Raw genomic sequence first — 18,237 nt, forward strand, 5'->3', positions numbered from 1 at the left:
ACCTACAAAGCCCAGCACAACCATACCTAAACGTGTGCTCAGAGACATCAACAAATCTCGTCTGACAACACGCTCAGAGTAAGTGAGGCAGTTTTCCCTTACTTGCTTCTAAGCACCACTCTGGTTGCACTTCTCCCAAGATGCTGTTGCTGTTATATCAAGTGCTGTCAAGTCCCTTGCGACTCATTGCAGCCATATGTACAACAGTTCTGAATCCTGCTCTATCCTGAGCCAACCATATGATCCGACACACCTACCTCCATTACCCCAGTCACTGAATCAATAGAGCCTTACTCTCTTGAGCTGTCACTCTGCCCTCCCATGCATGATGTCCTTCTCCAAGGACTGGTCCCTTCTTGAAAAATGCTCAAAGTATGTCAGATGTATTCTTTTGCTTGTTCATGGAATATTCAGTACTGTTCTTCAACACCACAATTCAAAAGCATTGATACTTCTTGGGCATTTCTTACTCATTGTACAACTTTTAATAACATAAATCAATTGAACCCTTAAGTTGACATAAAACAACTGAACCATTAAGTTGTAGAGCTGTTTTGTTTTACCAGAAATACTTTCCACTTCTCCTTACCTAGTTCTGACTATGTTAGGATGCCTTAACCACTTCAAAGGAAGCTCTGATCCAAAGGGAATTGCATTACTAATCCAAAGGCTGTGTCTCTGGAGGTTTAAATCCACCAGTGACTCCTTGGGAGAAAGATGGGCAATCGTCTCCTGTGCAATTTATAGTCTTAGAAACCCAGTGGAGGGTCAGATGAGTCAGTTCTTACTAAATAGCAATGGGTTACACCTGAACAGCAATAATGGCTTCAAAGCTCACCTTACACTGTCCTCTTGTAGGTCTCCTCTCATTCCTCACAGAGAAAAATCCAATCCCTTCCCCGAACATAACAGCATTTTTTATGGCACTTACAGACATATCAGCTTTCCCATTTAGCTTCTGACTCTTTTACAACTAGATATCTAAATATGGAACTCTAACTTGGCATTCTAGAACTTCAATCAACTAGTTTTCATGCTTCAACTAGTTTTCACGCTTTAGAGCTACACTACATAACTACATTATGCTTATAAATCTACACTATATAAGCTTATTCCTACTTATTCAATAAAGATTTAATGTTCAGACTAGATACTGCTTTGGCTTTCAAATAATAAAATTCCAAATACTTGAAATAGGAAGGCAATGATCATACTTCTCTTACTTAACACACTTTCACACTTAAAAGAACAGCATTGGAAGCAGAGTAGATTTAGTCCAGGTATATTCTAATCAGTGGGGGGTGAGATTGTCATTTTGCTTTTTCTATTTGGCAAGACATACAAATATTTGCAATGCTGTTGGAGAACACAGGTGCCTCCCTAAAAGCTGCATTTCTCACATACAGGGCTTTAGGGCTTTACTTAAAGGTCTTGCTTCTTTTTCTCTTGACCTGAAGATATGTCGTATCTCATATACACTCTTACACATGATTTTCTGCAACCACATACAGGGCTTTACATGTATCTGTGTCTCTTAAACCCAACTCAGTTAGTTATAGCTAGTATCATAAATGTAATATCCAATGATTCATCATGTGTTTCATGAATCTTAACCTTACTTCCATTGCCAGTAAAATCCTATTCTCTTCCATTCCAATACCCCCTTCATAAAAGTCAAATACACTGCCTGCTGAACATTTAATAGGACTGAGAAAAATAAAATGTCCAAGAAGGAGCCAAATTAGAAAGCTGCTTTTAATAATAGTTTCAACATGCAGCCTCTTACATGGATTTTTCATAAGATTAATTAATAATTATTAGAAAAAGAACTGGTGATCTTTTCCCTGGGTCATAAAGATTATAGCTTAGGAAATAGGAGGTGATTCTGCTCTGTCCTGTATGTCCATATGTCCCATGAATCAGAATCAACTTGATGGCAGACAATAATAATAATCATTATTTATAAAACACCCATTATGAAACAGGAACTGTGGTCAACACTTTGACAGTATATAGCATAGTAATTTTTGTAATCACTCCTTGGGCTTGGCACTGTCACCCTCAATTTACAGAAAAACAGAGATTCAGTGACATTAAATGACTTGCCCAATGGTAAGGAAAAGAGCTCACATTTAAATTCATTCTGTGTAGTCACAAAGACTGTATTGTTTCCCATTGCTCGAGACCTCTTCCCACAATGGACCTGGAAGCTGTGCGAGTGGGAGCCCCTCAACAGTCCTGACTTGCAGTCTGGTAGAAGACTGTCAAATTGCCTAGAATAGAAACACAGGCTAGTTCAAACAGCATTTCACACAGTCAGCTTGAAAATTTTTATCTGAAGGTGAGGTATGCCCCCTACTGACTCACACATCCTCTTGAGCAGCATGTTCTGAAGGGTGCCAGGATCAAAGGCCTTAAATTGGACATGCAAGCAAATATTCTATCTTATCAGCACTGACATCCTAAGCTGCTTCTATCAATCTAGGTAACTCAGTTCTTCTGATAGAACAGTATCTTCAAAAATATTTTATGGATATTAAATGCTGTAGCAGGTTTTCAAACTACAGTAGATTTTTGTTCATTTAGATTCTTCAAATCTGAAATAATTTAAGTAGAATATTGATCTCATTTTATGTGCAAACTGAAAATAATGTGAATTGCTCAATTTGTTAAAGTTCATCGTGAAATAATTTTAAACACTGTGTTTCACTACTACATGGGTTGGTATACAAAAATGGCAGCCAGCCAGCTATTCTATAATTTTTATAAACTTTGGGACTTGTGTAAGTAATTCTGCTACATACCTGTATATTACTCATTATTTAATGAAGTATTTTATATCACTTAAAGATATCATCTAAGCCTCCATTAAGTTGTGATGGTAAAGCTAGACTTTAAAAAGCTATACTTAAATATTTTCTATTTTTAAATAAATACTTTATATTTTTACATAAATGCTTTATATTTAAAAATCAATAATTATGAGACAAAAGCCAGATGTCATAAAATCTTTTGAAGTAAAACATCTAAGGCACACTATGCTATCAAGTCATGCTAACCTCCCAAAAATCCCTAAAACCCACTGCCAGTGAGTCGATTCTATTAACAACCTTTCACTGCATTTCCAAGGCTGTAAATCATTATGAGAGAAGGCTGCTCACCTTCTTCTCCCAAGGAACATAAGGTGATTTCAACCTTAACCTTGTTGGTTAGCAGTACAAAATGCAAGGCACTATGCTATCAGAGCATCTTACGTTACAGTATGGAAGTCTACAAAACATTGGAGATAATTACTCAGAAATAAAAATTAGTGTTAATATTAAAGGACCATCTCCTTCTGTCACTGCTGTCAAGTCAGAACTGTGTCATAGCTGACCCTACAGTGGGTTTCTAAGGCTGTAAATCCCACTGCCCATCTATCTTCCAAGATCAGTAAAATAATACACAGCTATAACACAAGAAGTAAGTCCCTCCCCACTCTTGATGACTGGACTTAACCAATCCTATGAGGACAGACAACACAACCCTAAGCTGATCCTCAAGTCATGATGCTATTCCTTAGATAAGAATTTTAAACTGTGGGCTAATATACCTTACTAAGTCTTGAAAGCAGCTATATGTGCTATGATTAGCATTTTTTTAAAACTAAAAGCTCATTGCCTTCTAGAGTTCCAGCCCACAACAGACTCTCCAGGGGGTTTCTGAGGGAACACATTGCCCAGGAGAAGACTGTTCTCTTCCAAAGCTAATGGCCAAGTCAATCCATCAAAGTGCAGCCTTTGGATTAACAGTGCAGCTCTCTATAGATTGTTGTTATGCCTTTGAAATAAAAAGAAATAATAAATAAAAAAGAAAAATAAATGTGCAAGGAACACATTAGGAGTATTGTTTTCTGAAAATTTTATTTCTCATATGTTTGTGGTGGCATTTGTTTTAAAAGAACGAAACTTCTTTTAAAATTTTATTATTTGTGTGTGTGTGTGTGTGTGTGTGTGTGTGTGTGTGTATGTGTACCGTCAAATCAGATCTGACTGGTACAGGAGAGCATCTTCTCCAGCAGAGCATCTGGAGGATTCGCACTGCATACCTCTGGGATTACAGTGCAGCTTCTTGCCACTAGGCCACCAGAGCTCCCTTGTGGTAGCATATTTTATTTCAAATTTATTTCTACTGTGGATCATGTAAAAAAAGTCCGAGAATCACTGCTTGAGATAATATCCCTGCCACTGCTCTATTAACGAGGAAGCAGTATTTTCCCAAATATCCTTCTCCTCCCTATTTAGGTCATTTTTGTAACCAGAAGATTGACTAACCAACTGTGACTGCTGACCAACTTCAATGCACCATCTGACTTTGAAGAGAATCACAAGGCAATAACACAAATTCTTTATGGGCCTCAGTAAGGTGATAATTCATTTTACTGTTTCCCCTGTTATGACTAATAATACTGGACACCTTCTGATTCCATATGTGTTCTGAGATGATCTCCAGAAAGAGTAGACTTTCAACATTAACCATCTTCCCTCAAAATCATTAAATGAATACACACTTGCATTACATTCCCTGGCTTTTCTCCAACATCAAAATTCCTAACAACAACATTACTAATTTTTTGGTGCAAAGTGAGCTAGCTACACATCTACATTTAAAAGGAAAGGATATGAGGAAAGAATAAGAAGAACCAAGTCACAAATAGCCAAAAAATGGAACTTAGTAGAAAGGCTGTGGGTAAGTATATTAGGCTCTTATAGCCAACCAGCAACCTAGGAAAAAGGATAAACAAGTATTAGTGAAAACAAGCAATGGTACCAAAAACAGTAGCAACACCATTTTACAGGACAAAACCCAAGAACAGTGACTCTGAAGAACTGAAAGCATAGTTCTCACAACAGCTTATACATTATTTATTCGTTGTTATACATGTTTTATTATTCTTTGCATTGCAGGTACATAATATTTGTACGACTTTTCTGATGTATTTTTCCAAATACTCAAAATGCAAAAATTGGAATATGTGGAAATTTACTTTCACACGTAATAAGCTTTGGTCTATAGGCTAGGAGTACATTTATGAAATAGACAAGGCATGTGCACATGATCTTAAGTACTTTTATCTGGTAACCAGTTCAGGAAATAGACGTGTAATAATGAAAAGACAGGTAAAGTGCAGTAACTGCACTAATCAACAGAACCCTAGAAAACCTCACTTATACCACGAGTAACCTGAAGTCTGTATATAATTTCTTTTAAAAAATGTCTTTCCTTCTATTCAATAATAAAAATCAATGCTCATATGAATATATCTTAAACTTGCACAAGGAATGCTGAATGATGGGTGTAAGAGTTTAAAAAAAATATTAGGGTGACCTAAAAAAAGGTGGTGAACTGTGGCCTGAATGATAAGATGACTCCAGTTGTAAGAATAATTTAGACAAAGACAGAAACAAAGATCAAGGCCCCAGGTGAAGAGTTCCAGAAAGAGAGCAAAGTGAAGCTTCTGGAAGAGAGGGAGAGATGAAGTCAGAGGGGAAATAACAGAATCATGCAATACCCACAGTACACTGAAAAGCAAATGACCTGTGTGGTTCTGTCTCTGCTTCTTAAGATCAGAAATAGTTTTGTGTTGGGAAGTGTGTGTGCATTTACACTGCATGTACACTGGAATTAGTTAGTCACAAAACGTGTCTAAATTTATAAGACGTATAAATTACAATCCTAATTTCCTGAATGAGTTTCTAATAGCTTGTCCTATCAAAAGTTCTTCTCTGAGAGTGGCCTTATGGATATAATTAATTGGATCATGAGTGGACATCAAATGTGATGATAATGAAAGAATTATCTGTCTGGTTAAAAAAAAATGTGTGGAAAGAATGTCTGGTTTGAAAAAAAAGAGACAGCATTTTAGGGGGGGAACCCAAATTCAAAAACCCCCACAGCACCTGGTATTGCCAGATGGGCTCCCATCCAAGCAGTACCAAGACCTGATTCTGCTTAGCTTCTGAGATCAGATAAGATCAGGTGTGTCCAAAGAGGTATGGCCACTGGCAAACTAGAATTTTTTTTAAAAAAAGACAAATTGAAGGACTTTAAGTGTGAGAACAGAGAGAAAGCAATTTGCTTTTAAAAAAGCCCATCTAGGGTTGCTAACTGGGAATGACCCAACTACGGAATGTAAGTGCTACATCAGGAAAGTAGGCATTCTGGTCTATAGTGATAGCTGGAGAGCTGGAGAGAAGTCAATCAAGTGAGGATAAACTGCAGAGGGAGATGAAGGAGGACCTGGTGCTGGGACAGAAATGGGAAGAGGAAAAGGAAGAGAGCATTCATTTTCTTATGTGAGAAACTACGTTATTTTATTGAGAAGGTGAAGAGAGGAGGTGGAGAAACTGGGGTGCGAGACACGATTATTGAGTAGTCACTGTGACATGTACAAACTCATTAAATTATGAAGTCACTATTATCATTAATTATTTTTCTCATTTTAGAGATGAGAAACTGAGGCAAAGGGCCATAGAGCAAATTGTTTAAGTTCATACAGCAATGTGGTGAAATGTCAGTTGGTCAGTGGTACTGTGATTTTTTTTTTTATTATTATTATTTTATTATGTGTGTGTGTGTGTGTGTACCGTCAAATCAGATCTGACTGGTACAGGAGGAGATTGTCCCTCCTTTCCCGGCAGAGCATCTGGTGGATTCGAACCATGCTCCTCTGGGATTGCAGTGCAGCTTCTTGCCACTAGGCCACCAGAGCTCCCTGGTACTGTGATTCTTAATCAGTAATCATTACTGACCACGTAAAAATATTTTGCTAAAACTGGAATCATACCAAAGTTGCACATTAGATAAAGCAAAAAAACACTAAGAACAAAAGAAATTAGCTTAAAAAGTTAGATTTAGTAAAGAAAAATGTCTGAAAAATAGGTAAAAAAGCTACAATGAAAACATTACTAAAATTTCTCTATAGTCACCAAAATTACCAAATAAAAAATGGCTTACTTTTCCCAATATAATTTCAACCAAATTATTAGAGAGACTAATTTCTTGTCAGTCAAATCATATGGTACCAAAACCTTTCCCTCCCATTAGCTTGAAGGTTTTGCAATGTGTATCTCAAACTCAATAAAAAATTTTAACTCCAGTTAATCAACAACAGAAATAAGGAATAAATTATTGGAAATGCTCCAATAAACCTTGAAAAGACAAAAAATACACACCTGGGAAACAAAGATGTCAGAAAAAACAATATTACTAGAAGACTTCCTTTTAAAAGCCAGGAATCTGAATTGGAGTCCAGTATGTATCCAACAGCCCACATGGTAATCACAGACAGCATCAGCACCATTAAAAGCTATTGAGAGATTCAGAATTTTAGAACTCTGTGGATTTAAGCTCTTAATTATATGGTAATAATCAGTTCAACAGAACTAGTCTCTAAACATAAAACAATTAGCATAATAACAGAACATAAGAATCTTTTTTCAAAATTGCTCATCAATAATTCTGAAGTTTGAGAAACTACAATCTCAGAAACAATCTTATAAAAGTCCTACATTTTACAAAACGTTGTTTAAACAATTTGTATTGCTTTTCTCCATTAAATAAATTGTAGTTGGTTTTTTCAGTTTTCCTTTTAGAAAATTACTAGTGACAGATTCTATTTTTAAAAACAATTTCTTTCAAATAGTACTGTATATCAGAAAGCATAAAGCAAGGTAAAAGGACTGTGAAAATCAATACACCAAGAATTAATAAAGGGAGTGGAAGAGTTCCAACTTGAACAGAACAAGGTGCTATGCACTAAGAGGAAACAAAAGCTAGAAGAAATAAGTTTGCAGATAAAATTAGTTCAACCTGGGCATGTGTCATTTTAAATGACTACAGATACCTAACATCCAAAAGGTTGTGAGAAAAGGAAGCCTGTCTCCCAGAGGAAGACTTGGGATTTATCAGGACAGGCACATGTGGCTGAACTTCCATGATACATTCTGTCATTTGGGTGCTGTATAAACACCATACTAAAACCTTGCCCACTTCCAGTCATCTTTGCTGCTGTTGCTGGACCTATCAGAAGAGGCTGGAGGAGCAGGTGGCAGCATGGTAATAGAAGCAGCGGCGGCTGTCCTCACCCCAAGCTGCCCATTGGACAATTTGGGAGTCTGCTCCCAGAGCCATGTTCTCCATCTCACTTGCCTATGTGCCTCAATGAACTCTATGTGCCACAGGTGCTCAGGCTTGGGGTCTTAAAGGCCATTAGCCCGAATTAATAACAAAACAAAAAAAGAGATGTTATTCCTTTTAAAAATAAAAACCTAAGTGGCCACAGATATCTATGTGGTCATTCATTGCTCAAATGGACATTAAGTAATGCACACCTGTATATAGGTGGTGAGGCCAAGTGTTCACCACACAAGGACAGCCTGCAGAGACTTCCTGGCAGAATCTCAGACAACAGTCATTTAAGGGGAATAAAAAATTAAGGACACAAAGGTAACCACCACCAACAACAAAAAATTAACTGAAAAACCAGACAATGAGGAAAAGGAGAAATACAGAACAGTCTCTGGAAGAGAGTTTCAAGAAGGGAATTGTTCTCACTATCAAACGCCACACAGGCATCAAAAACTAAAACATGTCCTCAGGATGCTAATGATACAGGTATTCTGTCAGAGTCAAAAGAATGAAGTGTCTGGAAACTAACAGTCTGACTGCATGAAAGGCAGGCATTTCTGGGCAACACATCCCTTATCTACAATTCACGTGACCCTGAAAGCAAAGCAGTCGAACAGCAAAGGGGAAAAATATATTCTGCTCTATTCTTTTTAGTTTTCACCTCTTTAAATATATTTTGGGGACTGGGACTGATGACTCTAAATGATAACAGATCTTTAAAACTAATGTGTCTGATAACACAAAATGAACAAATTCAGATTTTTAAAGAGTTAAATTCAGAATCTACAAGCAATATAATCACAAACAAAGTAACAAATAAGGATTTAAAAATTTAAATCTCAGATTTAACACTCTTGTAGAGGACCACCATTATTCATTCAGCAAGAATTTGAGGGTATATTTTAGGAATGTGGGATACATCGGTGAATTTAAGACTTTCTCTCAGGGGAATGAAGTTCTAGTAGGTAGGACAGACAAGTATAGCAAGTGAATTTTATAATGTGTAACAGCTAGGTTGCACATAGTGTAGAAGACCATTTTAATCAGTTTGGCTTTTACTCTGGATGAGTTGGGAAGGTCCATGATTTAGAAGAGATTATGGACAGGATTTGATTTGTACTTTAAAAAGATACATCGCATGTTACACTGAGAATACGCTGAGTAAGAGAAAGACTATTGGGGAGATCTGAGAATATGCTAAGCAACAGAAAGGTATTGGGAAGATCTGTTAAGAGACAACTGCAGCAATACAGATAGAAAGAGCAGTGCTTGGACCAAAAGGGTACTTACAGAATGAGGAGAAATGGCCAAGTTCTCATCTACATCAGTGGTGGAGTCAGGCAACATGTCTTTCTGGAGGACTGGATATGCAGTGTGATAGGGACAAGACAAAGATGATGTGAAAGCTGGAGGTGCCACTTCCTGAGGTGAGATGAAGGATGGAGATCGGGGGATGGGGATGTGCGTGAGGATGGAGTAGATGTGAATGGACGTGCGGGGGGGGTTGGTTGGGGAAGAAGTTCTAGAGCTCATAGTTATATTGGAGATGTTTATTAGGCACTGAAGTGCATGATGAAGTTGACTCTCTTGAGTCTGGAAAGGACTGGACCAGAAAAATACTTTTGAAGTTGTCACTTAAGATTACCAACGGTATACCACAACAAGATAAAGGTAAATAATCCAATAGAAAAATGGGCAAAGGATATGAACAGACACTTCACAGAAGACGACATTCAGATGGCTAACAAGCGCATGAAGAAATGTTCAAAATCTATAGCTCTAAGAGAGATGCAAATCAAAACAACTATGAGATATCATCTCACCCCAATCAAAATAGCAAAATTTAACAGACTAGCAAGCAACAAATGCTGGCAAGGTTGTGGAGAAACTGGAACCCTTATTCACTGTTGGTAGGAGTGTAAAATGGTGCAACCACTGTGGAAGGCAATATGGTGCTTTCTCAAACAGTTGCAAATAAAGACACCATTTGACCCAGCAATTCCACTACTGGGAATATACCCCAAAGAGACATAACTGGCATCCAAGCACATATAAGCATACCCATGTTTATCACGGCTTTGTTTACAATAGCAAGGAGTTGGAAACAACCTAAGTGCCCATCAACAAATGAATGGATAGAGAAGCTGTGGTATATTCACACAATAGAATACTATGTTGCATTGAAAAACAAGGTACTCATGCAGTATTACTCAAAATGGGTGAGCCTGGAGGACATTATGCTGAGTGAAGTATCTCAGTCACAAAAGGACAAATACTGCATGGTGCCACTGCTTTAATACAGGACTGACCTCAGGGTTGGGGGGAGACTGAGAAAGATGGGATAAATTATGTATACTGCATTGAAACAGATGAGGGAGAAAACTGTTTAAGAGGGATATGTTATTAGGTACTTTTGTCATGACGGGAGTCCAGAGCAAAGGCTGTATAGTGGAGTGGACCCGGAGGGAGGGATTGTAAAACCATGAAAGAATTTTTCGTATACTTTTCCAAGGGGGTAGTGTACTGGGGGGTAGGATTGGGAGGGGAGAAAAGTGCAACAATGAATGAATGGAAATCCAAAGTCTCTGTAAATTTTCATTAAATTAATAATGAATTAAAAAAAAAAAAGATTACCAAGGATAATAAACAGGAAAGAGGTCCAAGAACAAAACCCTGTTGATCACAGGGTTGCTAGGAGACATAGTAGACTTGACAACTGATTTAGATTCTGCTAGCAATTCATGAGAACAAGCTGAATTTCACAACTTTTCCTATTGTTCAGTTCACATTAAGGTGCAAAGTGGGGAGAAAAAAATAAAGATGAGTTCCATCTTCAGATAAAATCCTAGATGTCTGATATTATAAAGTGACATTATATCATAGATAGGTAAATCTTACTTTTGAAAAGCTCAAATTCATTGTTTGCTTTGTAGTAAGCCATTCGAGAGGCAGAGTGAACAGTGAGCATGTAGCCCTCCTTCCCGAGACTAACTTAGCCTCTCAGCTGCAAGAACGTAACGCTATGTCTGCGAACTCTATATGCTGATGTTATTTCAGATCTCATGTAATTTAACAAGATTTGATAGGTTGTTTTGGAGGTCTAGGAATGCTCAACAAATTTTCCTATATAAACTAGTGATAATTACGTCTTTTATACCATTTCAATTTAAAAGGTCTCATAAGAACAGTACTGAGTTTCAATATGACTTTCCTAGCCATCTGAATCTGACTTGACCATGTAGAAGGGCAGGAATATGAAAACAGAGTGTGTTAGCCTATCAAGGAGGGGAATGGCTATCTACCAATACAAAAAAGGTTGACTAATCTCGCCATGAAATTGAGCAGTTAGCCAAGAGAGATAAACAGACTTTTTCCCCATCAGCGCGAAGAGGCCTCACCGTCAGGGAAAGAGCAAGCAAGAGGGGGCCTATAGAACCAACAGTCATGGCAGCCACAGCCAGAAACAGAGACCTGACATTAGATGGGACCTTGAGACTGCTACACCAATGGAACTGGACCTAAGAGTCTTTGCCCAAGTTTATTGGACAACTGGAGGTGGGAAACCAAGCAGAATTGAAAACTTTGGAACATTAGCCAAAAGCCTGGAGGCTGAGGTGCCAGCAGGCACATTTCGGGAGTTGTCCTCACTGTATTCTACTACTAATTTGGATTATAACCTTTTAATTTCCCCAAAATGGTTCTGTTTGGTCTATGAGCTATCACATCGGATTTTGGACCCTCCAAAGCAGTAAGATTGGTGTTGAGAGGACATGTTGAATATCATGGGAACTGGTTTTGTGTTACTGATGCTGTTGACAGGGACAGTTCCCTTTGTGAACTTGGTAAAGGCCAGACATGGTTGTCTCTACATGATCCTTGCTCTTTTTACAACTACCTTAAGATGTTGTTATTGTTATGTGCCAGCAAACCTATGTACAATAGCTCTGAAACCTGCCCTATCCTGAGCTTGTCTCATTGACTCCAACACATCTATTTCCATTGCCGCAGTTACTGTATCAACCATCTCATCTGGGGTTTTACTCTCCTGTCCCATCCTTCTACCCTTCCAAGAACAATATCCTTCTTCAGGGACTATCCTTCCTGGCTATGTGCCCAAAGTATGTAAGATAGAGCTTCAAAATCCTAGCCTCCAAGGAGAAACTTGATTTCACACCCTCCAAAACAGACCTATTTGTTTAATTGGCAGTGCATGGTATGTTCAAGACTCTTCTACAGCACCGCAACTCAAAGGCATTGATTTTTCTTCTGCCATCCTTAGTTATTGTCTAGCTCTCTGATGCATAGCAAGTAACTGAGAAGACCTGGACTAGCCACGCCTTAGTATTTTTTTTTTTACTTGATATTGTAACAAAAGTTTACAGAAAACTTGGATTTCCATTCATTCATTGCTGCACACATTTTCCTCTCTAACCCACCCCCCCTTGCTTTTTTTCTTTAAAAAGATTCTTCATTGTTGCACAATTTCCTTCTTTCCCCCTGCCTCCCAGTACTGGCATTGTTGTTTCTCCAAAATCTGGAGAGGTCCCTGACAGCAGCAGATTTTCTCAGTGTAATTCATCTTCAGATTTCCTAACAGCTGGTTTCAAGAGTGTTGATCATGGAACCGAACAAGTTGTAACTATTATCAACCTCAATCTCTTATCTATCATGGTGCTGCCAACTGGCCCAGTGGTAAGAATCTTTATTTTATTGATGTTCCTTTAACCCATATTGAAGACTATAATCCTTGAAGGTTGTGTCATCTGCATAACGTAGGTTGTTGATGAATCTTCCTCCAATTCTGATGCCACATCCCTCCTCATAAAGCCCAGCCTCCCGAATGATTTGTTCTGCATATAGATTGAAAAGGTATGGAGACAGGATGCATCCCTAATGCACTCCTTTCCTGATTTTGAACCATGTTCTTCCTAGTATGAGTATGGGTTTCAAATGAGCACAATCAAGTGTTCTGGGATTCCCATTCCCTCAAGGTCAACCACAATTTGTTGTGATCCACACAGTCAAATGCCTTTGTGTAGTCAATAAAGTACAGACAGTACATTCTTCTGGTACTCTCTTTTTACCAAGATCCATCTGACATTGGCGATAATGTCTCTAGTGCCATGGCCTCTTTTAAACCGAACCTATATTTTTGGTAGTTCTCTGTTGATGTACTATTCCAGCCATTTTTGGATAATTTCCAGCAGGATTTTGCTTGTGTATGATATGAAGAATATCATCCATGAAGAATAAAAAAAGGTCATTACTAAGACAGAAGAAGAAAAAAACACCAAAATGGACTCTGAATATTGCACTAGGGCACTGAGAAGCCAAGGCAAAGGGAAGACATCAAGACATTAAGGAGCTGAATAGACAATTTCAAAAGGTAGCTTGGGAAAACAAAGCAAAGTATTATAATGAAATGTGAAAGGATCTGGCTTCAGAAAATCAGAAGCGCCGAACTTGCTAGGCACTTCTTACGTCAAAAGAACGAAACAAATTTGCTGCAAATTTCGTTGCAATACTTAAGGATGCCATGGGCAGAATACTGAATGATCCAGGAAGCATTAAAAGAAAATGGAAGGAGCATACAGAGTCACTTTACCTAAAAGAATTGGTTGACTTTGAAGAAATTCATGAAACAATATATGATGAAGAGGAAATGGTGATGAAGGAGGAATTGCAGGTAGCTCTGAAAGACTTGGCAAAAAATAAGGTCCCAGGAATTGATGTAACAAAAACTGACATATTTCAACAAACAGATGCTATGCTGGATGTGCTCACCAGGTAATCCCAAGAAATCTGGAGACAACTACCTGGTCAACTGACTGGAAGAGATCCATATTTATTCCCATTCCCAAAAAAAGGTGCCTTGACAGCAGGAGAAATCTGGACCTGATGTTTGCAACATTGTATTTTTTAAAAGTCTAATTTCATGATATTCAAATGAAACATCTTGAGAGTTAATATTTTCATTTTGGTGGGGGAAGTATTCACTGATCAATAGGCTAAAAAAAGTACATAACATTGCTTACAAAAACATTCTTCCTCTTGCTTTTCTAAGAATCTAAATTATCTGGATTTCAAGGTATTTCTTGAATAAATGTGGAAGTACTCCATAATATTCACAAGGCAATATATAGTTTGACAACCATTTAGCTAAGAGCCAATAGGAAATAGGCAAGGCAAACAGTAAATTTCTAAATGCATGGGAAAGACATAATGAAGCACTGAGCTAACATCCTGGTTTTCCCTGATGCCCTAAAAAACCAAAAACACACAAAAAGGTTCTTTTATCCCATTAAATATGCCCCATTTGAAAATACCTCGCTCTTCTGCAGCCACCTCCAAAGTCTATACTTTTTGTTGACTCTCATTTTCGCTTCTGCTTTGAGCATGTGAATGATGAGACGGTTTTTCATTTGCAGAGCTATATCAAGAGGCGTTTCTCCCTTAAAAAAGGGGAGGGCAAAAGAAAACACCAATCATATTTTTACTACATCATGTATATGAAACATTTTTTAAAAACTAGAATCATAGACTCAAAATATTTATTCAAAGAGTAGCCAGTCATTATTATTCATACCTATCGTATGTATGGTAACTGAAAACAAACGTGGAGCTTATCTTTCTGTGTGAGTGGGTAAATATAATAAGCTAAGGGTGATAAATACCTGGTCATACCTTAACATTTCTGATATCCAGGCTAGAACCAGCCTCCAAAAGTTTGTCAACTGCATTAACATTTCCCGCCGCAACTGCCCAGTGGAGTGGAGTGTTCTGGTGTATTTTATCAACAACATTGAGAGAAGGATTGAACTTTAATAGAAATCCAGTTGGTTCTGGCCTGTCTCAATACAATAAAACACCAAGGGGTATAAACAAGATGATTTAAAGGGTAAATGCAAATAATAAACCTAACCCAATCAACTAATCAGCAAGTATCTTGAATAACTGAGGGTCCTTTTGTGCAAAATATCATTCTTTGTGCTGTGAAAGATATTTTGGACAAAAAACAGAAACAACTACATGTATTAAATAACAACAGCTTGCTACACAGATAATAAAATTTTACCAGCAATAGAATGGAGTAGCTGCATAATTTTCTGTTTTTTGTGTGTGATTTTTCCTTTTAAGTTGTTGTTCAACTGGATAATAATTCTTAAAAAATTCTAAATTTATCTTTGGCCAATATTAAATGCTATGTTATGCTATTTATTGAATTAATCACTAAAAATATAGCATTATATTTGTGGAAATATATGTTCTGCAAGAAATTTTCTTCATTAGTTGCTCTTGAACTTTTAAGCAACACTAATAGAACAGAAAATTTATTTCAATGGTGTGTTGTTAACTATAACTAGACTAAAAGCTGTATCATGGGGGGAAACATTCTTTTTTTTCTCCATAATGTACTTTCATCGCACATACTTCTTGTTGTTATTAAGAGAGAGGAACCTGCTGGAGTTGAGAGTAAGTTGATTTAATGAGAGTGAACTCACTTACCCAAGCACTTTGTGAGCTGATAGCATGAGAGGTGTTTGCCCATTTAAATCTGTCATATCCACACTCTAATAAAACAAAAATAAGAGGCAATCAATATAACTTTTCAACCATGCCCTGAAAACTTCATCAAAATTCTTTTCCCTCCTTTAATCCTCTAAATAGAAATGTCTTTTTAATACACTCAACAATACTCAGATGTCTACAAATCCAAACCAAATCCACTGCTGTTGAATTGCTTTTGACTCACAGAGACCCCATAGGCCAGAGAGAGAATGAACCTAAAATATTTTTCAAAGGAAAATCTGAGTTAAAACATGGCATGATGTAAACTGAAACATTACAGGAAAAATTAAAAATGTTAGTAGTCCTCATCAAATATATGAGACCTGAGAAGCCATTTGGTTTTATTGTCTTTGACACATTAATTCATCTGTATTAAGAAGTTGTGTTGTAATTTCAAAGGCAAGGAGTTTGAATCCACCAGCTGCTCTGCAGGAGAAGGATGGGCAGTCTCCTCCTATCTGAAAACCCACTGGAGGGCCTGCTCCAACTCGATGGCACCGGACATCTCTTACACAAAGTTATCCAGCTTCTACATAAATATTTCCAGTAATAATGAACTTCCAGTCTTCTGATGCAACTCACTGCATGTTTGGATTTATCATATTATGTTTCAAATAAAAAACATGAAAATTTTATCCCAGAGGCAAGCGGTTCAAATCCACCAGATACTCTGCTGGAGAAGGAGAGACAATCTCCTCCTGTACTAGTCAAATCTGATTTGATGGTACATACACACACAATAATAATGATGATGATAATAATAATAATAATAATAATAATAATAATAAATACTAAAAGAAAACATGAAATGTCTTTTCAACCTTCTAGAGAAACAATGACAGTCTATCAAAAGCAGGTACAGAGTTGAGGTGTACAATAATGGTACCGACCAAGCCAAAGAAAAATAGATGATTCTTGTGGGCCTTGCAAAAATACAACTTGATTGGGAGCCTAAAGAAAAGTAAAAAGGGCTTTGCCTTATACATCTTTTAAAAAACGAGACTCAAATAAGTAATAATTATTCTACTTCAATTGGCTAAGTCTGAGAGAAAGTGCTTATTTAAAGAGAGTACAATCATTGCAACAGCATTTGTACAAACTTGCTTCCCTATTACAAGAGTCTACTGATAAACTACTCTGTTACCAGAAAGTATATCCCAGGCATGCAGAGCTGACAGTGAAACTCCCACTGCCAATAACCTATAATTTAACCTGTGCTATAAATGGATGCCTCTTACGGTGAGCCAATTTTCACAGAATTACTTTACAGAACAATAAGAAACCTACATCCAAACTAGTCTCCCATTTGGGCTCAAATAATGAAAGTAAATGATAGGTTAATTTAGTGATCTGACTACCATTTCTACATCCAACAAGAAGAAAAATACAGGCTTCAAAATCATGTTTAAAAAAAAACCTCTACAAATTGCTGGGCTCGCACAGAAACTATTACAGGCTTATAAAATTCAGAACATCTAGTTATATTTCATAACACTAAAAGACCTGTCCTTTTTGCCCCCAATAAAGCTAGAAGAGCAGTATTCAATAGATTTATTGAAGTTAACTAATATTTGGGAACTTGAGTATTTATAAAATTTACTTTAAAAATGACAATAGATTATCAGTAATATTCTACCCAAACTCTTCAGATTTACAAAAGCTGGAGTATAAAATACATTTCAAAACATACCTGCCCCTTTGAGATGAGATATGCTATAATAGGCATGTGTTGAAATAATACTGCCAGGTGGATGCTGCTGAATCCCTCTCCATCAATGAGAGTGGGGTCTGCACCATGATGCAGTAATAATATGACCATAGGTAAATGTCCTTGTCTGTAAACAAACAAAAATCATGCTGTATTTTGTAGCATACAAAAAGGGGTGGAAAATTTAGAGAAGATGATATTACAAGAGTTCATAGGAGGGATTCTGGATAGAGGGTTTTCTAAGAGAATTTACAAATATTTTTTTACTTAGGTCTTCCAAACTTAGAACTATCTAGACAGTCTTTCTTGAGTGGAGGTGATAAATGTGATAACCACGAGTAAGTAATAATTATATACGCCTAATGCTAACAATCAAAACTAACATCAACAAGAAGACTCCACTATGGCTCCTTTTAAAGCAAAAAATAATCATGAGCCAGATACTCCTATGTTGTTAACTGCCATCAGAAGACCCAACTCATAGAGGTCCCAAGCACAGTGAGAAGTCAAATCCTGGCCCTGTCTTGCACTGTTTGAGTGGCTGAGTGGCTATCATTGACTGATCATTAGAGGCATATTTAGGCTTATAGCAGGGCCTTTTGTCTTGTTGTAGAAGCTCAACTGACATCTGTTTGGCATCACAGCAACATGCACGCCCCAACCGATAGATGGGCAGTACTGATCCTGAATTGCATGGGCTGAGAAGGGAACCTGAGAGGTTGAAACCAGGATGTTCCCTGGAGGCAAGGACATCATGCTTGGAAGAGTGGAGGGCCAGAGAAAGAAAGGAA

General features: G+C 37.4%; 1 protein-coding gene across 2 annotated transcripts in view; it reads right to left on the bottom strand.

Moving 5' to 3' along the window:
• Nucleotides 1-18,237, bottom strand: part of ZDHHC13 (zinc finger, DHHC-type containing 13) — a 68,901-nt gene that overhangs the window by 17,934 nt on the left and 32,730 nt on the right. For both annotated transcript variants that reach the window (XM_006892019.1, XM_006892018.1), the window contains 6 exons: nucleotides 17,429-17,573; nucleotides 15,676-15,740; nucleotides 14,854-15,016; nucleotides 14,496-14,621; nucleotides 7,215-7,348; nucleotides 4,663-4,763 (listed from right to left, as the gene is read on the bottom strand). In XM_006892019.1, coding sequence (XP_006892081.1) covers nucleotides 4,663-4,763; nucleotides 7,215-7,348; nucleotides 14,496-14,621; nucleotides 14,854-15,016; nucleotides 15,676-15,740; nucleotides 17,429-17,557 — 718 coding nt within the window. In that variant the 5' untranslated portion in view covers nucleotides 17,558-17,573. The remainder of the gene's footprint in view (nucleotides 1-4,662; nucleotides 4,764-7,214; nucleotides 7,349-14,495; nucleotides 14,622-14,853; nucleotides 15,017-15,675; nucleotides 15,741-17,428; nucleotides 17,574-18,237) is intronic.

The sequence above is a fragment of the Elephantulus edwardii genome, unplaced genomic scaffold (assembly GCF_000299155.1).
Source record: "Elephantulus edwardii isolate Elephantulus edwardi_28Jun2011 unplaced genomic scaffold, EleEdw1.0 scaffold00109, whole genome shotgun sequence".
Taxonomy (NCBI): domain Eukaryota; kingdom Metazoa; phylum Chordata; class Mammalia; order Macroscelidea; family Macroscelididae; genus Elephantulus; species Elephantulus edwardii.